The 24,911-nt window shown below is 41.3% G+C and overlaps 2 protein-coding genes across 6 annotated transcripts in view; one reads left to right on the forward strand and one right to left on the reverse strand.

The window, feature by feature from the left end:
- The window catches only part of sorbs2a (sorbin and SH3 domain containing 2a), a 47,462-nt gene extending 46,445 nt beyond the window's left edge, over window positions 1-1,017 (reverse strand). For both annotated transcript variants that reach the window (XM_035910039.2, XM_087841664.1), the window contains exon 1: window positions 348-1,017. The gene's annotated coding sequence lies outside the window, so the exon portion shown is untranslated. The remainder of the gene's footprint in view (window positions 1-347) is intronic.
- A 1,369-nt stretch (window positions 1,018-2,386) lies between these two features.
- Window positions 2,387-23,052, forward strand: tlr3 (toll-like receptor 3). 4 transcript variants are annotated; one of them, XM_006796122.3, is made up of 5 exons: window positions 2,387-2,451; window positions 17,554-18,021; window positions 19,548-19,742; window positions 19,901-21,753; window positions 22,125-23,052. In XM_006796122.3, the coding sequence occupies exons 1-5, from the start codon at window positions 2,428-2,430 to the stop codon at window positions 22,354-22,356; spliced, it is 2,772 nt and encodes a 923-aa protein (XP_006796185.2). In that variant the 5' UTR covers window positions 2,387-2,427; the 3' UTR covers window positions 22,357-23,052. The 4 variants fall into 4 exon arrangements, with proteins under 4 accessions (XP_006796185.2, XP_006796186.2, XP_006796187.2 ...); XM_006796123.3 differs by lacking the exon at window positions 2,387-2,451 and adding an exon at window positions 16,302-16,653; XM_006796124.3 differs by lacking the exon at window positions 2,387-2,451 and adding an exon at window positions 16,302-16,630.
- Window positions 23,053-24,911: the final 1,859 nt, after the last annotated feature.

A 24,911-nucleotide genomic window follows, 5' to 3' on the forward strand; every position in this document is an offset into this window, starting at 1 on the left:
ATTTATCATCCTCCCAGTCCCAACCGCATCTTCCTCTAATGCACTGGAGACACCAGTCCACTGGAATGCACTTTAAATGGAAACCGAGTCGACCCGACCGCATCCCGGATAAGCTAATTCATTTTCTCGAGTTTCGTCAATTACAACTGTAGGGTCATTACTGCTTGTAAGGCAGTTAAAACAACCCAAATAGCATTGTTTACCAGCTCTAACACCACGAAATTAAGCCGAGGGTCAGATCTAGTGCTGCTGCTGCTGGTGCAGCTGCTAAAAGCGACGCGGAGGGAGAGATAAATATATAGCCCCCCCTGTGTTTTCTAAACAACAAACTGGTAGTGTGTACTTACCTTAACACAGCTGCCACCTCACCGGACAAATTCCCGAAACATGTCTAATAAAATGTCTTTTCCATATAAAACGAGTGAAGTCCTCGGACAGGCGCAGAAGTGACACACACCGTGAAGCTACGGCGGCTTCTGGAGCTACTGTGTGATGAAACCGTACACCTGTTTTCAACGCGCATGGATGTTGTGCCAACCTTGACTGAAGGCTACTCCCTCTCTCCCGGGGGGTCACTGGGCCTCGGACAGCAATGCGGTGAAAATAACCTGTCCCCTCTCCTTAAGACACTCCAAGGAGAAGGCGGCACAATTAAGTTACCGCCTGCCTTTCTTTCTCGACTACATGCGCGAGCCGCGCCGCAGTCCCGACCCTAGCGACTCTGGAGAAGAGAAGCGGCGTCAGTCCAGAAATGGACCGGCTCTGCCTCCGTTTCCGTTTTTCGTTATTAGTGAATGATGTCTTGGCTTCGTTCGCAAAATGGCCTCTGTTATTTTCATTCAGCAACAGTCTACCGCGAGCTTCTCATTGGGTCTGCGTGTAGCCATGGCAACGCCCGCGGTTCAATCAGTGTTTGCAGAGGACACACACAGCACACGGGAGGCCTGTGTACGGCTCACCAACAGGAAAGTGTCACTTTGCCTTCTATCTGCAGCAGAAACACACAATAGACTGACCTCAGATATGAGGCGGGGTGCTGACGGTTTGTTTTATAGGTTAGACCATGACAATAACACAGGCTAAGGCTTGAAGCCTAAATAGGAAATGATTCATAGATGTTTGCTAGGAATAACTTTGAAGCTGTGTTAAGATTTATATCTATGCTGTCCTGGTAGCATTTTGTCTTTCACCATGCTTGTAGGTTTAAATGAGTTCTTTTAGCTACCATGTCCCTACCGTGAGCTGTAGGTATTTGCTTCTAGACACATTTGTTTCTACTTTTTATTATTATCATTTGGCAGCGAAATCTTTTAATTATCAGGAAATACTCTGCTGTGATAGTGTGGGTTTATTTGAGTGCTGACCATAAACTGTATATAAAAGATGCACATGTCCACTATGACATCACCTGGTCATAAGTTTGACATTTTGGCATGCACCATCTAGGTTTTTTGATGATCATATTTGGATATTAGTTTTGAGCTCTGTGTCATCAGCTAATGCTAGCTACCTGTTTTGCGGTTTGGAAAAGGCCTTGGAGGGGACTGGCGTCGGCTCTTGGGATGGGCAGATACACGCAAATAAATTGAAAAAGAGAGGGAGGGTGAGTAACAAAAATGAGAACAAACTCGTAGCTTGTAGTGCAGGGGCGTCGTATATAGACAGAGAAGCAGAAGGGGAGTGTACGAGGTGTGGTCCTGCATTTGAAATTTAGATCAATTATCTAAGGTGAGATCTAGCAGAAAGCCAGCAGCTACAGATGCTCAAAGTGGCTACACTCTTCATGCATGACTTTAGGCCATAAAACAATTAAAACAGGTCAGTTTTAATTGTTTTATACGCTCACTGGCTAATGACTTGTCAGTCACATAATATAATCCTCCTCTCTGACACCAGACTTTACAAAATGGACTTAAGTTATTTTTTTTCATTATGCCCCAAAACACGCAACACAAGTCTGTTTTTACAGAGGTAAAGGGAGAGTGCTGTTATCTCATAGATTTCTGTAGGATCTGAAGCCTTTTATGCAACTACAGGTGTCACCCCCTGGTGGCTGTTAGAAAAGAATGCATATTTAGGGCACTGCTGCATTGGGTTCACTTTGGAAGCTAAGTGCATTTCCCCCAGCCCCATCCGAACACACCCAGCTATTAAATAATATATAAACTTGATCTACTATAGGCCTTTATAGCCAACAGAAGATATTCTTTATGCACATTTAATAATTTGTCTTTAATGTGTGTCCAATAATAAATATCTATCTATCTATCTATCTATCTATCTATCTATCTATCTATCTATCTATCTATCTATCTATCTATCTATCTATCTATCTATCTATCTATCTATTTATCTAGTTTAATACCTCTTTGTTGTGGCTGGTCTGTTTATCTATTTAGGTCTCAGTGGAACAGAGACAGACTGCAGATGTGGTGTAACTCTACAGTGAAAGTAAGCAGCTTTTGCTCATAAATTCTTAAAAACCTTTTGAGGGCCATTAGAGATGGTCTAGCGAGTTGATACAGAATCACACACAAAGCCAAAAATTTGAGTTGTTGTAATTTTCTAGTAATATGGAAATTATTGAAAACATTATATGCAGGGTTTTCATCTTTAGATGATGACAAATTTATGTTTAAACTATGTCTGGATTTGATTTTCAAGTGAGTTTCTTTACTATACTGCACATTTCTGATCCATTTTCACTGTTTAATGCTTCAGTAAGAGTGATTATTATTTGTGTCATCTTATAACGTCAGTCACATTAACAGCATTTCATCAGCAGCGTTAAAGCTGAGGTGTTATGTTGCCGTTAACACATCCATAAAGAGCCATTTCTTCTGTCAGCTTTAAAGCTGTACGAATTTAGAGCATTATTGATGGCTGACCTTTGTGAGGTGTCAGCAAGACCACATCTGTTAGTGTGTATGTGTGCATATGTGTTTCTGTGAGCGTGCGTGTGTGCAGGCATCTGCTTGGTCTTTTATCACCAGCACTCATGTGCTGCAAAAGCAGCCCTTACTGTCTGTTACTGTGGTCAAGAGGGTTCCTTTTTATAGGTGATATGTTATCTGCTGGCATAGTATCAGGCATGCATTCTTACAGGGCCAAGGAAGACGATGATGATACATTGTGTCTGGTATGCAGAGATCCACAGGAGGTACAGGTATAGACATACTGAGGGAGGAGGCTATGGACTTTGAAGATTCAAGTAATAGAAATGAAATAACTAGGCTAGAATGCCCACCTGGTGGTAGGTTTCAGAGAGTCTGTGTAAATTGTAGCCTCAGTTTCCTGTTCTTAGCTGACATGTGTTGGTGCTTTTAGGGTCAATGTGCTGTGTGCTCTGAGATGCTGTTCTGCATACCTTAGTAGTAACAAGTTGTTATTTTGACACAATGTAGCCATTCTCATCTGAACCTCTGGGATCAACAAAAGCATTTTTTTCCCAGCTCGGTGGATTTCTTTTTGCTCTTTCTCAGACCACTATCTATAAACCATAGAGATGGTTGTGTGAGAAAATCCCAGCAGATCAGCAGTTTCCGACGTAAGCCAGTAGCTTAACCAACCACACCACATTTAAAGTCACTTAAATCACCTTTCTTTAAAGCTTTGAGCTTCAACAGAACATCTTGACATGCTTAAACGGACTGAATTACTGCCATATGATTGGCTTTTTTGATATTTGGAGATGAACAGATGCACTCAAACAAAGTGGTCAATGAATATAATTGCAAGAATCCTTACCAGTCTTCACTGACATTCAAGAATCATCCTCAGTGCAGGCGGCTCTCATAGTGCATCATTCATTTAGTAAAGTCTTAAATGCACTCCAAATACTGACATTAAATACAAGACACACTGAAACTGTCCACAGCCAGGAGACAACACACTGCACGTCACACAGAGTATCCCTGTACCTAACCTTTAAACAACTGCAACTGTTTCATTTTCTCATGATTACAGCTACATCATTCTGTAGAACTCATTCTACATAAAATACATAAAAGTTCCCACATGACACCCTCATAATCTACTGATGTTTTTATATAAATAAATTTATATAAATAAATATATAGCCCTAACATACAGTGTATACTAAAAGCACCCTCGCAGTCTCTCTCAGAATAGCCCACGAGACAAAGGACAGCAGGGTGGCACACTGTTCTTGCGAGAAAATGACTCTTTTATCTGAACAGTGGCACTCTGTCACATCTTTCAGCCATTGCTATCCAAAGAGATCCACATTTGGAACAGCTGATACTGAGGTCCACTCGTCTGGCCAGTGTTAAAGAAGTGGTACAGAATGAGTGCATGGCGTATGAGTACAGGAGGACATTGTCTGGGAATGACATCATGCTACTTTCACTTCTATTCCTGACTTACTTTGATGTCTAAGAGCTGAGCAGGTGAAATGCCAAAGCAGATCTGTAAGAGGGCGATGATGTTGAAGTCTACGTCCTCTCTCTGTTTAGCAGAGTCATTAAAGACAGCTCAAGTATTAAAGTAAATCTTTGACCCCCTAACTTCTATTTGCTCTTATTTATTTTACCCAGCATGACTGCAGTTAGTCAGATATCTTAATCAAGCTAGCTGTGTTTTAGTTGTGTTTTACTTGGTCAAGAGTCAGTTTCCACCTTACACAGATAGAATAAAAAGGGGGAAAAAAATCTTTCCACCTCCCATCAATCATCCAGTGGATGGTGTAATTTACCGTGAACCCAGCACTTTGGCTTCTGCCCTGCTCCTGTGCTGTAATCAGTCAGAAAGAGTGAACATTGCCCAGTGTGAAAGCCAGTGTCACTCATGACTCTTCAGTTTGAATAAAGTATTGTTCTTCCAATGCTTTGACAGATGTTAAGGAAACGCTGATGCAGCAGAAAAAAAATGGTGCATGAGAGAAGTTCAGGAATACCAGAGAATTGAAATATAATAGCAATATAAAGGACCGTGAAGAGCTCAGAGGACAAGAGGGGAACCAGAGGTTGATACCATAATAACAGAATTATACTTGATAGCATGTTGCTGCATGCAGAAATGTAATTGAATTCAGTTATTCTGCAGACGTGAAATGCTGAGCATAACCCACGCACACTGTCATGTTTATTATATTTTGAATTAATTAAACAGATTACGCATTTCAGCCTTTTTCCTCGGCCATAAATTCTCACCTAGGCTCACTTGGAGGCAGATTCTCAGACTCTTATTGCCATTTGGATGATAAAATCAATCATGGCTCACTTTTTGTAGCATACTGCTACAAAACCGCTGCTGACTCGGTTTTTGATATTTTGCAATTACTAGTAATCCAATAGTGCTGAAGAAGTTTGGCACAGTCAGACTGGAGGCAGAGGGAAAAGAGGCAGGACTAAATTAATTTTCTGCAAGATTTCCCATGCACGTGTTTTCAGTTTTGTAATAGAGCTCACAAATGAATTTGCTGACTCAGTGGCTTTAATAATCTATGTGTAGCTGTTTGGAAATGCTCCTGGCAGTGTCTTTGGTCTGCTTGCGGTGCTTGTGAAGTCTTCAAAAAGTCCACTAATCAATATGTCCTATAACAACAAAGGATAAAATGACTGTGTATTGTGTAAATTGCCAAAGCTACAAATTATTAGACCTGACTCTGCAGTACTATTGAGCTTTTTAGGCTAATTTCACTAATTGTTTTGATGGTACTGTCCCCAGGTTCCACTCTCATAAACTCATCTTACAGGGAACTGTTTTCATTAAAGTAAATGAATAGAATAAAACAATGGACTGGACTTAACTTAAAACACAGAAGCCAAAGCAATCTCTATTTCTGAAGAAGCTGAGGTCTTTTAATATTTGTTGGATGATGCTCAGCATGCTTTGAGTCTGTGGTGTCCACAGGCAGCAGACTGAGGGTAGGGGGCATCAACAAACTGCTGCTGGCCCAGTAGGATCGTGGCTGTAGAGCTTGACTCTCTGATGTCAGTGTCAGAAAGGAGGATGCTGTCTAAGTTAAGCACAGTTTTGGATGCTTTACACCCTTTCCGTGGCGTGTTGAACAGTCACAGCAGCATTTGCAGGAAAAGACTCCTTCCACCACAATGCAAAACAGAATGCCACAGGAAGCCGTTCATTATGGCCATCAAACTCTACAACACCTGACATCCTGGACTATTTTTTCACTTGCCATTTTTTTGGATACGCTACCTTCCCGGCACTACAATTCACAGAGACAAAGTTAGGTACTAGCTGTGTTTCCTTAAACTATGATTTAGCAGCTATTGAGCAATCAGAGGCAAACAGAGGGTGTAGCTATATAATGAACACTGTAATTACCACAGCAGGGCACAAGGATGCGTTTAAGATAACTACTAACTTCTGTCTATATCATTCCCTCTTCTAATTTGTGTGACGCTACATAGGGGCATCAAACTTACAGCTGACATACAGAGATAACCTTTTAAAATGGGGAATAGCATGCTTTCTACAAGGAAATAGCCAAATATTGGACATGTTAGGCAATGTCATCAAGATATTAAAGATCTTATGTCTCTTTCACTCTGAATGCTGGTAAGTTTCTCATATTGTCATAAATGTTTAAGGCAAATTAAAGTTCAGCTTTCACCCAATTTGAATAACCAAATTATCCTCACCCTTTAACCCATCATTATGGAAATCATTAAGTCCTCATAGGCCTATCTCTTTTTTTAGCCATGATAATACATGAATAGGCTCTTTAGCACAGTTCTATTTAGTGAATCAGTGTTAGTCTGTAATTTAGCAGGTCTGCTGTGGTCCAGACTGAAATATCTGACTAAATATTGAACAGATGAGCCATTAGGTTTGGAAGACCTTTCCATGGTGTCCAGAGGATGAACTGCAATGATACTGGTGACACTCCTGGAAGGGTAGCAATAAAGTGAATCATTATGTGTGTTTTGTCCAGTGCCTTCATTTATGATAGGCCTGCAAAAATGAATGGCATTCCATCAGTGTCAGATTAATACACACACTTAATACTTAGTAATCACATGCATGTGTAATTGTTGTCTTGTCAGTGTTATGAAGACTGCAACACCATTAAATCTGATCTAACCCTGATACTGAAACACACAATCTTACATTTGAAACCTTTGGAACCACATCCACCTCTCTCCTTTTCCTTATCAGGGCATTAAAGGACGGCAGACTATCTTGTGCTCCTTACGCAACATAGCTACCTCTTCATGTTTCCCACGTGCGTCTTCTAAGCGTAATTGCTGACAGACTCTCTGGAACACATTTCTAATACACCTCTCTACTCTTCACTGTGGGTAAGCCAGGCCTCTCCTGTGTGACTGCTGAGTGGATTGATAAGTGGTGCTGCGAAATGTGGCCGGTTGCTGATGCAAGCTTTGTGTATACGCCAGTTGGCAGAGCCGAAGCAGAAATGAGAACCAACAAATACAAAAGCAAACTTGATAGATGTGCAGCTGGGTGGGGGACCCTGACAAAAAAGAAGATAATGGACTATTATCAAGTGCAGTGAGAGAGTATGGAGAAGTAGAAAGTATGAAAAGTGACTGATAGTTAGAGGTGCTAGTCAAGTTGGGATGCCAGCTGGCTCATAGTTAGCCATTCCTCGCACATCTAAGTGTTTAGTGAGGATAGACACCCCTTCTCAGCTCAGAGCCTGAGTGTTTGGAGAGTCTTTGGTTGATTTTGTAAATGATTAGCTTACATTGTAATCAAAAGGCCAAGGATGGGGTCTTATTATAGTTCAATTTAAGAAATATTCAATATTTGATAAGTTAACACAACATCTCTACTACTAACTACTGACGGCGTAAACATTTCAAGTGTTTGCAAACTCTTTTAGCAACCTCTTTTATTTTGCCATGTAAAATAGCAGAGACGATAGCATCACGCTGTTGCTGCACATTTGTCTGCCGCACATCCACAATTGTACTGAGATCTGGTGACTTGCATGATCAACAAACCAGTTTGAGATGATATGACAGTGACATGACGATGCAGCCAGCAGGGAATGGGTGCATTGTGGTCACAAAGCGATAGACATGGTCAGTGTCAATAGAAAATTGTACTGAGTAGTCAGTATAAGCTTTTAGTGATATAAGTTTATTGATGATAGAATACTGCATGATGACCTTTTCTTTGTTGTTGTAAGAAGTTGAACAAGCAGTTCTGACCTTGCACACACACACACACATACACACACACACAATCACATACGCACATGCTCATGTCACTGAACGAATGTTTTCATTTCTCTTGTATAAATAAAGAACGCAGACGGTGACAGAGCACAAGTCTCTGTCTGAGTCTGAGTGTCTCTTACGTGTACGAGCGCTCTGTCACTTGTCCTCGTGAGTAAAGACAACTGCAGTGTTTGTGTTTTCTAACTCAAGTGTCTCAGCTGAAGAATTGCGGGGTGATTTAAAGAAATCCCCTGTCAGTCAGCAACAATACTTAAGTAGGCTGCGGGATTTAAACAACTCGCATTTATTATGCTTGCGATTATTTGGCCCCCGCCCCTCTGCTTCCTTTAAGGTGTGTTCATGAACAAGTTGGAGCCCAAAGTGTGCCAAGAAGATATCTCCTACTTCATTACACTACAATTAGTTGCCTGAATTGTTGATACAAGGCAGGATTGATCCGTGTCTTTATGTTGTGTATGCAGAATTTGATCATCATCAGCCCAGGCACCATTTTTCCCATATTCTATTGTTCAATTTTCATGAACCTGTGTAAATTATGACCTCGGTTTCCTGTGTGGTCTTCTGCTGCTGTAGATGCTCTTCTGCATACCTTGTTTGTAACTTGTGTTTATTTAAGCTACTGTTGCCTTCATTAGCTTGAAAAACTCAAGCCATTCTCCTCTGACCTCTGAGGAGCTTGCTAACTGGATCATTTAACTTTAAAATGTATAATATTCTGTAGAAGTATAATCTCAAAACATCAACTGTTGATCATGCAAGTGAGCTCGCTGTACTCAAATGTACTGTCACCAGATCTCAGTACAATCGTGGATGTGTGGCAGACAAATGTGCAGCAATAATGTGATGCTATTGGGCCAACATGGACCAAACTCTCTGAGAAAAAAGAGAAAAAGAAAAAAAGAGGTCGCTAACAGAGTATAGAAATACTTAGACATGATCTCAACTCTAAAGCAGTGTTTACACCATCAATAGTTAGTAGTAGAGATGCTGTGTTAACTTAGCAAATACTGAATATTTCTTTTCAAAGCTTTTTTGCAGTTGTAATGAGACCCCATCCTTGGTCTCTGAGTTCAATGTAAGCTAATTATTTACAAATTCAGCAAGCAATGAGAGTGTAGCAGTGAACCATTATGCCAAAAGTCTACAGTCTAAGCCTACAGTATGATGGAACAATTGCACTGCTTTTTTTTTTTTTTGCAATTTAGAGCTACTAATCCTGATTGAACATTTTAATCATAAATTTATTAAACCATTTTCACATTCTAACAGTGAGTAATTACTGTAATGCTCCTGACCAGCATTGGAAATGCTACCTGGGGATAGCAGAATCAGCAGTAACACCAGCTCTTCCCTTCATTTCCTTGCTAATGATCCTGTTAGTGGAAAGCAGTTATGAAAAAAATCTGTCCTTGATTTATGGGAAGAGCTGTAAATCCTCCTCATAGATTTTCAGCTTCTTCTCAAGCCTGTAATTAAGTAATGGCTCGATTAATCCTGGGGGGGAGCAGGGATATTTATTAGAAGCCAACAGGAGGAGATTAATACAGGTCAAACACATGATGGTGCTGGTAGACAAGTGTGCAGTCACAATCACGACAACGCACAGTTTGCAGTGGGATTTGAAAACTAGGCGACCAAACAAAATGTCTAAGTTCATTCAGAGACCAACAAGGATGTGCAAACAGTAGCAAAAGGGCAAAGTGTTTTGTGTATGAAAAAAACAGTGCTTACTTTTAGTTTGCCTAAAAAGGGAGAACTGCAGACAGAATTGTCAGCAAATATTGACTATCTCGTTCATCAAAATACTTTTGCTCTCAATTTTCAGTGTCCTTCGTTCTGGTTCTGTTGCATTAGGAGTAAAGCAGTCTGTCCATTTTTTTTTCCGGTGTGAGGAATGTGACCCCTGAAACTCCCTTTTCCTTCTTTGGTAACATTGCTGCTCTGCTACATCAAAAGAGACCTAAATCGCTAAATCAGTTTTGACCACATGACCCAGAAAAATATTTGTGTGTTTAGCCCAAAGGGGATGAACTTCACACAGCAGTGAATGAAAGTATTTTATTTAATTTATCAGCTGAAAATAAGACATGTAGTAATTACTGCGTTGAGCCTAAATCGTTTTTTTCCCGTTGTTTTTCTGTTTTCGGACAATCTTCCCTGTTGGACATTAGTTATATTGTAATTACACATTAATTACATGAAAAATACTAAAGGAGGATCTGCAGGTGGCTGCACTTTACTGTGCTCTTACATTAGAATTAAAAAGACTGAAAAAAATGTATTCTAAATATAATGCCCTATTTTTAACATAAAAGCAAACCACTGACTCTCAGCACTCACTCAGTCTGCTTGGCTCTTTAAATCAAGGCATTTAGTCCCATCTGCTAACCATAACAGGCAGGCTGGGTTGTTAAGACTGCCAAAGCTTAAGGTGTCGGAACAAAGCTGTGGCTGCCTCCTTTACTTTAAGGCTGGCGCTAGAAATGTGTAATCTCTCTTTGAAAAGGCCACATGTCCGACAGCATTTATCACACAGAGAAAGCTCAGGTCTCAGCTCTTCACAGAAAGGCTCGCAACCTTGGAAAACTTGGGTCGTGGGTCAGCTCGGGCACTGTTTGTGCTGTAGGCAAAAATAAAAATGTTTGCTGTAGATCGCGTCACATGCTTTCTCAGGTCAGCCTGAAAAAGCTGCACACTATCTGTAAGTCTGCTTAGAAGGAAAGCCACAGCCAATTTCTAATTCCTTAAAGCTGCTCTAATTTTTTATTTTATTGTAACACAGAGTGATAAAGATGTGAAATTATCACATGACTGCCAGTTTACCTTCTCAACTACAGCCCTAAGACAAGTTCTACAAAATGTGTTTAACTACTGTTTCGACCTACAGGTGTTCAGTACGTGGACAAACAAACCTCGGATGCTGACTCACTGCCCAGACAGCAGTGACTGCTGTTTGGTCTAAATGTGGCCCACATCTGCAGTTTTCTATCCGCCACTGAGAGAGATGACTCACTTTGACAGAAGTTCCACCTTAAATGAGCCAGATGGAAGGTGTATTGCAAATTTTAGGCCACGCATAAAATAACAGAACATTTTCTAACACTGTAACTGAGGATAAGAACGAAAATCAGTAGAGATTAATTCAAACGTGAAAGAAAGAAAATTAGAAAAAGGAAAAGATTTCTAAAAACAAGAAGCTGATTTCAGGTCCTTCAGATCCATGCATGCATATGTCTGGCATTTTATTCAAACTGTGCCTCTTACACACTGAATATCACTGAGCTGCACTGCACACCGCAAAGAGTTAAGAGTATGGTAGTAGATCCATGCTGCTGATTCCAATTCAGTATTGATGTCCTGTCACCCCCGGGGACTACTTCTAGTGAGAACAGACCCGAGTCAGCACTTAGTGAGCACTAGCCACTGATGAGAAACACTCACATGCAGTAATTATTTTGTTTATTCCTCAACAGCACTCTTTTTAGTCAAAATAAGGACAAAACTGTTAAAAATCGGAGTTTCCATGTGCTTGCAAAAATTATCTGGCCACATCTCTGTCGTCTGACATCGGCTGCTCGTTTTCCTGCACTGAAGACAAAACAGCCGTTTCTGAGCAGGGTGACACATCATGCAGTCATCCGTGCTGAGCAGCTTTATTTTTTGGGTAACAGCATGCTGAATGCATATATTTGCACATTTTTGCTCACTAGCTTCTCAGCAGATGGCATAAATATGTGCATATATTTTGCTTGTGATTATTTGCCCCCCCCCCCCGCGCTTCCTTTAAGGTGTGTTCCTGAACAAGCTGTATGTCATGGGGCTGACAGCAGAGCTGGGAGTCTGACCTCCAAACATCATTGGTCAGCAAACTGGGGAGGGGGGGATATGCTGCAGTGTCTTTTTTTTTTCTGCAGAGGGAACATGCTACAACATTGCTTCTACCGCCTGCACATCTCCTTGTATGTGCATTAGCCGTTCCCTTCTTCCCCATTCCTCTCAGCAAAAAATCTCTTCATTCCAGTTTTCCACTTCACCTATTGTGAGAATTTATCCCATCGCTGCTATAAATGTCAGGCTAACAAAGACTTAAAGTAACACTGCTTGTCTTTTTTAAGTCCACACATGTCCACCAAACAATGGCAGTGTGCTGCTATAAGACTGCAACTCCCTATAACTACGCACACAATCATATTCTTGGAGCAAATAAATGGATGCATGTCCAAAGCACAGGTGTCACTCAGTCAGTGTGTAGTGAGGGTTTGGACACGCTGATGATGAAGATTTATTTGCGAGTTAAAGCTGTTGACATAATTACATAGCACAGGTTAACAACCGCTACAGCGAAGAGCCAAGAGGGCAAACTCACCTTTTGTGTTAGGGCATTCCAACACTCCGGAGACTCAATCTATAAATGAGGGAAAGGAGATTAACCCAAGCCGCACACATACTCCCACTGATGGAGCTGTTGCCTCCCACCAATTATCCCTTTTGCATGAGTGCATTCAATCACACGCACTGGCCGCAATCTGGCAACAGTAAGTGAAATAAGTACAGTAATGCCTGTCACTGTCCACAGGTAAGTAGGGGTGCTTCTCCTTATTCTTAATCCCTCATTCCAGCGCTAAGTTGTTCCTCTTGGTCAGAATCAGATGGTTACCTGATGGTTACTTTTCTTCTCTTCGCGAGCTGTTCAAGGTGCATCTCATGAGTTAGTTGGTGTTATGGCAGAGGCTCGTGTTCTCATCACAGCCCTTTCCACTCCATGCGCCTTTGATCTCACTTCATTTGATTGCCCCTATTCCTGCCCACCCCCCACCCCCCCTGCTGAATCCTTTCAATCTATTCTTCCTGCTTTTATTTATTGCATTACTAGCTTGACCTCCACCAGCACCACCACAGTGCTGACCATGCCAGCTGTCTTCAGTTTTTACAGGTCTTCAGCAATCCAGGAGTTGGCACAAAGCCCTGTAAGCTGCCTCAGCTTAAGCGGTGGGGTAAACCAATCAGTGGCCTCAGGTCTTTTCCAGGAAGTACCTGCTCTGCAGCCCAATAATCTGAGGGGGGGATGAAGGAGAAAAGGGAGGTGACAGAATTGTGTGTTTACATATGTTCGGGTCTGACTACAGAGAGAAGAAGGCTTTTCTTTTTCCAAACTGAAGCAATGTAATGTTTCCTCCTTTTCATGCAACACAGCTGTCCTCATCTATAGCACTAATCCAGTTACTAGACAGAGTAAACATGCTGTGTTAAAATGTTGCTGCAGGGTCAGTGACCCTCCTTCATCCATCTCTGCATAATTAATCGATTAGCAGTGTGCAGGAGAGATGGAAAATGCAAAAGACAGGAAAAACGCTGATGCAGTCTGTGGAGTTTAAGAGATTTAAGATGTTAATCGCACGTTGCCATCTCCCCATTTAAAATATAGTACTTATGTATGTAGTTCTATGATACTATAAATCCAGAAAGTGCACAGCTGCAGCTCTCTGAGGCTAAATGTTAACACGCTGACAGTGAAAATTCTTAAGATTGGTCCATTTTTTCCTCTTTTTTTTCAGACCACAGTTAAAAAGCTAAATGATGGCTGAAAATACAGGAATTTCTTTTTTTTAAAGTTCAGTGAAAACGATTTCAGTAGCACTTCATTGCAGGTTTGAACTATGGCAGTGTTATATGGCAAAAGATGGGACATGCAACCCCTGCAGTATGATAATTGATGTTAAGATAATGAAAATGCTTTGGCTCAACTGGCACTTGTATCTTTATGCTTCCATAAAAAAAAATAAAGGTTTTTATCTCAAGTGAAATTCAGTTTAAAGAATAATTGTCAGTCTAACATTATTTTAATTTAATTTTTTTAATGTAACTTACACCAGCTGTAAGTAATTTCTGATTTTCTATCACTGCTGACCTTTTAAAGGCCTGCCAGGGTGATTACCTTCAAATTTATAGGTATTTGGACTGCTTCGGTAATGCACTTAGCTGCAGCCTACAGCTGCAATGATAGTGACTTATACTTTAAAATGAAATTACCTGCACTGTACATCTCTGGTGGAAGTCATACATCTTTAACTCCCTGCATTAAATAATTATGGCGAACTGTCTGAGATTACTCGGATGAATTTGAACTAAAATAAATATAATCAGTGTCATGGGTTGCAAGAGTCAGGAGTGAAATAACATTGATGTTTCATTTATGTCCATAGTGTAGACGTTCTGAACTGTGTTCTGGGTCCCTACCAAAAGGTCTTCTTATTATTCTATTTTCTAATAGAATAATAAGAAGAAAAGTTTATGTGGGGTCAGATAATATATTCAATTAAAGCACCCTGCAAAACAGAAACAAATCCATAGATTTTTAGCATATTATCCAGTATGTGTAACGCAATCTCCAACACAAAGATGCATACAAACTGTATAATACGGGCTCATTGACATTTGTTGTGTCATTCTGTTGAAAGACCTGTCACTATAAATATGTGCTTTACCCTGAAAGAGGACTCATAGCGCCCACCAACAAACAGCACAGCATTACTTAAGCTCATGGTTTAATAGCAGTGTTTTACTGCCCTCCAGTGGTTACTAACACCAAGTTCAGATTTACAATAACAAGATTTCACTTCTCTGTCGTTCTGAATAAGGATATATCAGGTCATGTAATGAGATGTTAGATTGTACGCTGCAGTGTTCCTGCATGCCTCGGAACAATCAGCGAGAACTTGATACTCTGTGAATAAATGTAATAAAATTAAAGCAGAGAGAGAAACTGTAAAGTGTGCTTTCTGTACATTTGTTCAGGGTGTACTCTTAAATATAACTTAACAAAAACAGTCTTAAATGACTGTGTTTATGCCTCTAAACAACACAGTTTGACCAAAGTGCTGTACATAGTAAAAAAGTAAAAAGCAGAACAAACACACACAAAGAATCACACAAAAACCCAGTCACAGTTAAGTAAAAATGCATTTTCCGATGGGTTTTAAAAATGTCAAGTGTTGGAGAGATTCTAATATGAAGAGACAGACTGTTCCAAAGTTTGGGCACAGCATTTGCAAAGGCCCTAGCTTGTTTCTAGGGACAACTACAAGCAACTTATTAGCTGACCTGAGAGTTCTATTTGGAGTATTTTTAGTTAAAAGGTCTGAGAGCTATGACGGAGCTAACCCGTCATAGCTAATTTAGAGACTTAAAAACAAGCAAGAAAATCTTAAAATCGATTCTACAACGTACTGGAAGCCAGTATAAACGAGCCAAGACTGGACAGATATATTCATGTTTACGAGTGCCAGTCAAGAATCAGGCAGCTGCATTCTGAATTAGCTGAAGATGAGAGAGCAGAGCCTGGCTGATACCAAAATAAAGAATATTACACGTATGAATGACCACAAGGGAGGCCATGTAGGAAAAGCTTTAAAACACAGTTAAAAGTTCAAAATTAAGTCCTACAGATTTTCCTACAGAAAGTTATGCAGTGGGTTGGATTGGACTCTTAGCAGAGCCAATTCTGGCACCCAGGCCTTGTGTTTGTGACCGATCGAAACCTCATCAGGGTAAGGGAAACCATATCCCACAGGTGTGCGGTTCACTTGCTATAACAAGTGCTTAGCTATAAGATGCTACTCCTCTTAAAAGAGAAACAGAAGGGTTTTTTTGGATAGTAAAAACCTCATATTTATTCTGGTCCTGTCACTATAATAAGTGTGTGTTTTAGAGTACCACATAAGAACTTTGGGCTACCTAAATGACATCTGACTAGTTTCATATCCTAAAAAAAAAACTAACAAACTAACTAACTAAATAAATATAATGTAAAGTAATTTTTTTTTCGTTTTAATAACTTATAACATAATAAATATAATTAACTATTAATTTAAAGGATGCCTAAAATTAAAAAAAAAAAAAAAAGAAATAACTACAGCTGTCTGTTGTTACCTGCACATATTTACGACACTTTTCCTACACATCAGTGTATTTGCTCAGGCGCATCTCAGTCGCTGTTTAACTCACCGCAGATGTTAAACATGTTTAAAAAAAAGGTTCCCGGTTTAATATATGAAACCACCGACAACTGTTTCAGAAGGCACGAACATAATAGACTGGGTGTAAACTGACTCAACCTGTTTACACCACGCCTTCCTGAATCCTGTCTACGGTCTACACGCAAGTCCAAAAAATTATGTTCGGAAACTAGAGACGTTAAATCAAGTGTCTCTGGAGTGTAGGATATGATGCATATAAATTTTATGCAAACTTAATATCTCAATATCTGTGGCTATCCGCCTGCGTGAAATGGTTAGCTCTCCAGTGGATACCCACCACCGAAGAAGAAGCGAAACCACAGTTTCGTTTCCTCATAAGCGCCGCTGTGGCTGTGTGCATTCAGCGATAGAAACCGTGCAGCTGCAAGGGGGAATCTTCTGTCTGGACTCTGACTGTCGAAGGTATTGTGCAATGTCCACATCTGGTAAGAAATCTGTATGGACTGCATTCAAAATATTCGTGTGCTTGTAAGGTCAGCGTGGGAGCGCTGTAGTCACCCTGTAATTACGAGGGCGGATATTTGTGAAAGCTTTCAAAGTTACAGAACTGCGCAAAGGGCTGGATCCACCGCTCATCTCTTTATATTTTGATAGGAAATACGAAAAAGTTGCCGCGACTTATTGAAACATGAACGGAAATACAGTGGAAAAGGTAAAAACAACGAGCTCGACAGTGAATATTTGGTATGATCACCTTCACTTTAAACATAGCCTGAGCTCTCTTAGGCAGCTTTCTTCTAATATCTTTAGGTAGTCTTCAGGAAAGGTTCTCCAGGCTTCTTGGAGGATATTCAGAGCTCTTCTTTGGATGTTGACTGCCTTTTGTTCTGTTCTCTGTCGAGATGATCCCACCCTGTTTCAGTAATATTGAGGTCTGGGCTCAGTGGAGGCCAATCCATGACTCGTGATCTTTTATTGTTTATTTTTTCATTCAGGTTTATCCAGCCTGTACTGCAGGCAAAGTCTAGCAAACTACTGCCCAAGAATGTTTGGCTCCTTGGAAGCAAACTACTTGTATAAAGAAGTGAGGGATGGTCCAAGACTTTTGCACGACAATGTTTACTAGTTCTACAGTGTAGTGTCACAATTGAAATCGTTGGTACATTGTTTTTTTCCCAGTATACCAAATATTATATTTTTATATAAACAAATTGTGTAGAGTTATAATTGTTATTAATATAGAGGAAAGTAAAAAAAAAAAAAAAAGTAAGAAAAACATGTCTCAGTTCCACCCAGCCCCACAGAGGGCTTCTCAGCCTTTTCTTTAGTCTTACCATCCCAGCAACAAATTTGAATGCAAATCCACCCTTCTTTCTTCGTTAAAGGTCTTTGAAATGATGTGCGCCCATCGTGCCCGTCTCCTGTCATGGATCCTCGTCGCGTGTTGTGTTTTGACGGGACCGTACTGTTGCGATGCTTCTGAGAAGAAGACCTCCTGCTATGTGGAAGACGGCCGAGCTGACTGCAGTCGCCTCCGCCTCAGTGCGATCCCTTCAGACCTTCCCAGGAACATCACCAGCCTGGATGTGTCCCACAACATACTGAGAGGGATTACCCCGCTGTCACTAAGCCTGTACCCGGGCCTCCTGCACCTCGACGCCGGTTACAACAGCATCACCAAGGTGGACGCGAGTTTGTGCCAAACACTGCCTCTGCTGCAGACGTTGAACCTGGAACACAATCAGGTGCATTTGCTGAAGACTGGAGATATGAGCCACTGCACCAGACTGACATCGTTGAACTTGGCTAGTAATAGACTAAAGCTGCAGGGAGAACCCTTCTCGTCACTGCAGGTACGGATGTGTCGGATCACTTAGATGGCTAATTATTGTTTGACTCAATTATATTTCAAGGCAAAAACTGTACGTTTGCTCCTCATTATTAATATGACAGCTCTGTTTCAGTAAGTTTTCTTTTTATCATACAAATCATCAGTGATCAGTGTTTTGGGGATTTAGGTTAGATTAGGTTATGGATTTAGGTTATACAGCCTGCTGCCCAAAGCTTGCTGCCATTTGTTTTATATCTACAGATGTGTTGGTATCCAAACAAATTAAATTTGGGGTAAAGAGTATGTGTGTGTGAGGAAATGTGGAACTTCCTACTTCCTCTGAGAGAGATATTGAAATTTTGCCACATATAGCTTCAAAAATCAAGCCCCACAAATGTAAACGGAACAGGTTTGTGTATAAATTTCAGTTCGATTTTCCGAACTTCCTATGATTAGCAGGAAGTGAAAGTTCCTGCGTTTTTTTTCCAGTCTTATTTGATGGCCTTCTTAAATACACGTATATACATCAACCTTTTCTAAACTAACTGTTACAGCAGTTGTTAGCTGTTGTTTCATCACGGATTCTGTCTTCCAATCATCTTTTCAGCTGGGATGGATCTGTTGCTCAGCACATTTCTTCCAAGCCACATATTTCATATGCGTGACTCACCCCCACCCCAACAAAGTCTGGCAGTCTTTTTCCGCTTGCTTCAGCCAGTCTTCATTGTAGCCGTATTTCCTTTTTTTAATAGTTGTTTCCATTAAATTACAAAATCTGCACCACTTATATCTTTGTGGTGACTTGTAGTTCTCTCAGTTTTGCATGCATCTGCAACAAAAGACGCGGACATGGTAACCTGCACTTGATGTTTCCTGGTTTCTTCACAGCCACTAGATAAAAAAAGCCAGACTTTTTGACAAAAAAAGCATCCGCCCTGCAGTGTTAACTTTGGAAAACTAGAGCCAGTGAAAAATGTGGGACGCTTTCTTTATGATTGGAACAATGGTGGTGTTGGGGGGGTTATCCCCCCGTACAGTGCAGTCAGTCCCTAGAGAGTGGGAAACCTGATCAGCCTATGAGAGTGCTGCAGATATTCTCATGCATTAATGCTAACCCACACTTCTGTGCAAAAATTTGCACAATGTCAGAAGAACCCTTTGGAGTTCCTCTGCCATTCTTTAATTTGTACTTAATGGAAATAAAGGCAAGTAAGAACAGTTAAAACCTAATAACTATGGACTGTCCTGCAAAAGTAATACACATGAGTAATGTAAATTCCACCTACCACCAAAAATAAAATAAAATAAAACAATAATAACAATAATAATAAAAAAAAAAACAAAGCGCCGAGGAATTTAATATGAAATGGATGGATGGTGCATATGTGAGCTGTCTTTGTAGAGAGATGGAGCAAACTATCCTGTGACCTGAGAGAAGTGCTGCTTATGAAATTTTGTCTGACATATGCTGTGGAGCAATTGTTTGCCTCTTGTTTACAGCATTAAATAACCCTTCTTCTTGTCTCCCTCTTCTTTAATAATCCACAGAACCTAACCTTTCTAGATGTTTCCAAAAACAAACTGCAGTCACCCAAGCTCGGCTCCCAGCCTCAGCTGCCCAGCCTGGTGAACTTCAGCCTGGCATTCAATGACTTCACCACTCTGAAGAAAGATGACTTTTCATTTCTTGACCATTCATCCTCTCTGCAAGTTCTCAACCTGTCATCTGTGTTTTTAAAAACAGTAAGAAACTTGTTTAATCCAGAAATGGGAAATGAAATTCCATCAAAATCGGAACTGGCAGTAGAAAGTAGAGTTACTGTAGCACATTCCTTTCAGTTGTCTGTTTTGTTTCCTTTTTCCGTCTCACTAAAAAAATGTCTGTGATTGTTTGTTTGCAGTTGGAGCCCGGCTGCTTTCAGCACATTTCAGGCCTGCGCACTTTAATCATGGATGGGGGCAACTTGGGAACTCTGATGGTTTCCAAACTATGTTCAGAGTTGTCTGGGACAGCCATCGATGCTCTCTTTCTTCGGAAAATGAGTCTGGTCATGGTCACAAACAAAACCTTTACAGGACTGCAGAAGACAAATCTAACCTTCTTGGATCTGTCCAGTAATGGCATGGGTAAAATTGAAGACGGCTCATTTCAGTGGCTATCTAAACTTCAGACTCTAAATTTGTCGCACAATAACATCAAGCACCTAACCAACGGGACATTTCAGGGGCTCAATAGATTGAAAAAACTGGCACTTACAGAAGCACTGGTGAAAGGTCGTACCGCTTCCCCAGTTATCGATGATTTTGCTTTCCAGCCATTAGGCATGCTAGAGAGTTTGATGTTACAGAGGACTGCAATCCGGGAAATCGGAGAGCACACCTTTGCAGGCTTAAAAAGTCTTAAAAAACTTGACATAAGCTGGATTAGCTGTCCGTCACTCCGAAACATCACCAACAAGACCTTAGCATCTCTTGCAGATTCACCAGTCAGATGGCTAAATCTCATAAATACAAATATAGCGCAGATCAATCCCGGAAGCTTCTCTGTTTTGCGAAACCTCACCGTTCTTCTTCTAGATTACAACCATATCAAGCAAACTTTGACAGGCAGAGAATTCGAAGGCCTAGATCAGGTTCAGGAGATTCACATGAGCAATAACTTCCAGTCAATTGACCTAAGCTCCAGTTCCTTTGTTAATGTGCCCAACCTTAGAGTCCTGACTTTGGGGAGAAGTCTTAAAGCTTTAGCCCTAAACCTAGATCACTCTCCATTCAAACCCCTGACCAACCTCTCTGTCTTGGATCTCAGCAACAACAATGTTGCTAACATCAAAGACAATCTGCTAGAGGAGCTTGTAAACCTAAAGGTGTTGAAACTCCAGCACAACAACTTGGCCCGACTGTGGAAGAGTGCCAACCTTGGTGGGCCGGTGTTGTTTCTCAAAGATGCGCAGAGGTTGGAATCCTTACAGATGGATTATAATGGACTGGATGAGATCCCACTGAAGGCTTTGAAAGGTTTGACTCACCTCAAGGAGCTAAGCCTTAGCAACAATCTCATAAATAATCTCAAGGACTCTGTTTTCGATGACCTGAAGTCGCTGCAGGTATTACGTTTTGAGAAGAACTTGATCACAAGCGTGAGACCTGAAGTATTTCGTACTCCCATGAGCAACCTCACCCAGCTTATCATGGGCAGAAATCCATTCGACTGCACATGCGAGAGCATCCTGTGGTTCGTGACGTGGTTGAATACCACAAATACGACGAGTGTGCCAAATGTCAGGGACGAGTATGTGTGCAACACTCCACGAGCTTACTTTAACCACTCCATCATGGATTTCGACCCCCTTTCTTGCAAAGACATGACCCCATTTCAGACTCTTTACATAGTGAGCAGCACAGCCGTCATCTTGCTAATTGTAACCGCACTCACGGTGCGGTTTCATGACTGGAGGATCCACTTTTACTGGAACATAATGATCAATCGCACATTAGGATTCAGTGATGCCAAAGTTGACGAAAGCAGGGAATATGAGTACGACGCTTATGTCATACATGCGGAGGAAGACTCCAGTTGGGTGGAGAGGAGGTTGGTCCCTTTAGAGAATGAAAAGTGCCAGTTTTGTTTAGACGATCGAGATTCAGTCGCTGGCATGTTACAGGTGGAATCCATTGTGACAAATATGAAAAAGTCCAGAAAAATCATGTTTGTCGTCACCGAAAGTCTCCTCAAAGATCCCTGGTGTAGACGGTAAATAAAACATACACTAGATTATGCTTTATTGTGACTTTATGTATCAAGTGAAAGCTAAGTACAAGAAAAAAATGGTGATGTGTAAGTCAGTTTTATCAAATTGTCCTTCCTTTGATTTAAAATCAGTACACTTACTCTTTTCATATAGTGTTTTTAAAGCAATAGTAGTTCATTTCAAGCAATATGTAGAACTTGTCCCTATTCACCTGTAGATTTAAGGTCTCCGAATTGATTGTTTTTTACATGTTCACACACTAACTCTATAATTTTGAGATCAAACAGTCATTTATTTATTGCAAAAGTTGCAAAATTATCTTAGTTGGATAATATTGTTTAATATAACAATGTCTTCTCTTTCTTGTCACCAGATTTAAAGTCTATCATGCACTTCAACAAGTCGTCGAAGAAAGCAGGGACTCAGTCATCCTGGTCTTTCTTCAGGATGTGCACGACCACAAGTTGTTTCACTCACTCTTCCTCCGCAGAGGAATGTTACGTTCACGTTGCATTCTGGACTGGCCTGTCCATAAGGAAAGGATACCAGCATTTCACCAGAAGCTTCTCATTGCGCTCGGCTTGACTAATCGGCTGAAGGACTGACTGTTTATCCTTGATAATCATGACAGATTTCATTCTTCATTCCTTCCACAATAAAGACAGGATTTGAAGACCTCAAGTCTATTCTTAATGATGAGTTTCACAACTCAGTGTATATCAGTAATGATGTATACAGTGAGAGACCGCATTCACTTAATTTTAATGCACACTCAGTAATTTTATTCTACAAGCAGCTTAAAATATGACAGAAATCATTCCGTTTGGAAAAGAGCCTCAGGGGTTATTCGTCGTAAGCTTTAAAGGGTAAAAGAATTAACATTAACTAGTGTTTGTATGTTACTTCCAATTTCTGATTGTGTTGCCTTTTGTATAAACATTGCACTTAGTGGCGGTCCTAGCCTGTTTGGCGCCCCGGGCGAACACTCCCTCTGCCCCCCACCACTCACACACACATATAAACCATATTAAGGATTATACATTAACATAAAACTGTTGTCAGAACCATACTGAATTTTGTCAGAGAAACACACACATATGAAGAGAGAGGAAGTATGCATTGTATGCAAACGGCTACCAAACAGCCATCATAATTCGTCATACAATGAGAACAGGACAAATCAACAATTGACAATGACTAATTAATATCAAAATCTGTAACATAATGTATTGTTTGGAGTTTAGTCTGTTACTGTTACTATTTGTACCATTTCTTTTTGGAGCAACTGTAATCCACATTATTTCCTTATGGATTAATAAAGTATTCTGATTCTGACTGATTGTTTCACGATGACCTGCCATTATCCAATGACACATTTGCTTACCTGTATCTTTTGCTCGTTTCTCCTCCTTTTCTATTTTTTCTAAAATGAGCACCTGATGGCTTTGAACTTTTCTTGTCCATCTTACATTGTTTTTTTTTCTTTTTCTTTTTTTCTTTTATTAGTTATTTGTATTCTAAGTTATTGTAATCAGGCCAGACTGGACTCGGGGACGGGAAAGAAAAACAAGAAGAAAAGTTCAGAAGAAAGTTAACAGAAGGAGAGGGAAAGAAAAGGGAGAAAAGAGATAGAGAGAAAAGACAATGAAAATTTGCTTCATCACCTTTTTTTCCCCCCTCTTTTCCTGGATCACCTGTTGATAAAAAAAGCAAACAAGCAGAAGAAGACTAGAGCAATAGAATAAACAACATCACGATGATCTATGGGAATATAACAGTAAATACTAAATGTTAAACATTATTGTGCAGCACGTAAGATCGACAGCGCACAGTGTGCTTTAAGGTAGGAGCCAAAAAGGTGTAGTTTGTGTATGTGAGCACCCGTGTGTACACCTGTGAGCATGAACGCGCTTGTTTTTAAAAAGTTCCTACATGTTACATCTGTTAGAGGGTGTCATGGCTACTGGACGGACTCATGTGCAGACAGTTCTTTCTTTGAGAACAAAAGGAGATTATTTATTTACAACAGAGATCACCTCAGTGCTATATATATGTACAGTGAGTTGGGAGGGGGGGGGGGGGGGTCCACACACACTTCCTCTTCCACACAGTCACCGCCACAGCTCCTCCGCACACACACACTCCTCTTCAGCCGCACTCGCTCCGAAACTCCACACCCGGGCAGGTCCCGTTCCAGCGGTGAGCTGCTCTGTGCCACTGCCTTAAATATCAGCTGGGGAAATCAGCCAGATCAGCAGCAGGTGGAGACAATCACACAGGTGCGTGGGCCAAGAGCGAGAGCCCGTAACGAGCTCCACCCAGGCAGAGAGGAGGAGGAGAGAAAAAGAAAACAAAAACAAAAAACAACAACAAAACCTGTAGCCAGCATGAGCCAGCCAGAGAGACACGGGGACCGTGACAGTGGGTGTGGGGAGCCACAGCCCTGTCCACCAGGGCATGAAGCAGGTATGGAGGAGATCAAAGCTCCAGATATCCGGAGGCCCTCAGACCACAAGAGACCAAGGAAGACCAACAGAGGAGCAGCCGCGCCACTATCCCAGAAAGAGCTGAGGAGAGTCCCAGATGAGGGGTCACTCAGCAGCCGCAGAGCATAAGCCAGGGGGGTTGCAGTGACGTGCCCGGGAGCTCCGCTGGCAGCCATCTGCGCCAGAGTGACCGAGCCCCAGGCCCAGAGGCCGGGGGCACCCCACCCCCGAATTGGCCCGAGCAAGCCCCAGGCTCCAGGCACCGATAAGCAGCCACCAAGGAGTGAGCCGGTGTGTACCTGGACGCCCATCCCCGGACACAAAGACCCACCAACGCCCGATATCTGAGGGCATCTGCCACTGGCAGGGGAAGTGGTGGGGGGAGATAGGCCTCCATACCTTGGAGGGCCTGAGATGTCCCCAGAGAGGTGGCGTCTGATACCCAACCTGACATATGGACACAGACAAACAGGCACACACAGATACAAACATCCATTCCCACCCTCATGCTGTCATATGCAATTACTCAGCACTCACCCAACGTGGAGACAGACATAAAGAGACACTGTACACACAATCACACTCCCCAAGCGTACTCTAAGCCCCGGGTCTAGGTACCCTTGCCCCATCTTACATTGGTTTTAATTTTGCACTCCAGTATGAACACAAATCCC

The sequence above is a fragment of the Neolamprologus brichardi genome, chromosome 6 (genome assembly GCF_056152115.1).
Source record: "Neolamprologus brichardi isolate AB-2024 chromosome 6, ASM5615211v1, whole genome shotgun sequence".
Lineage (NCBI taxonomy): Eukaryota > Metazoa > Chordata > Actinopteri > Cichliformes > Cichlidae > Neolamprologus > Neolamprologus brichardi.

Bases quoted from the DNA above. Each gene is read 5' to 3' on its own strand.
- tlr3 (XM_006796122.3), top strand. From the start codon at position 2,428: ATGTGGTGTAACTCTACAGTGAAA. The intron at 2,452-17,553 runs GTAAGCAGCTTT...TCTTCGTTAAAG, and splicing joins GGTGTAACTCTACAGTGAAA to GTCTTTGAAATGATGTGCGC. The intron at 18,022-19,547 runs GTACGGATGTGT...AATAATCCACAG, and splicing joins AACCCTTCTCGTCACTGCAG to AACCTAACCTTTCTAGATGT.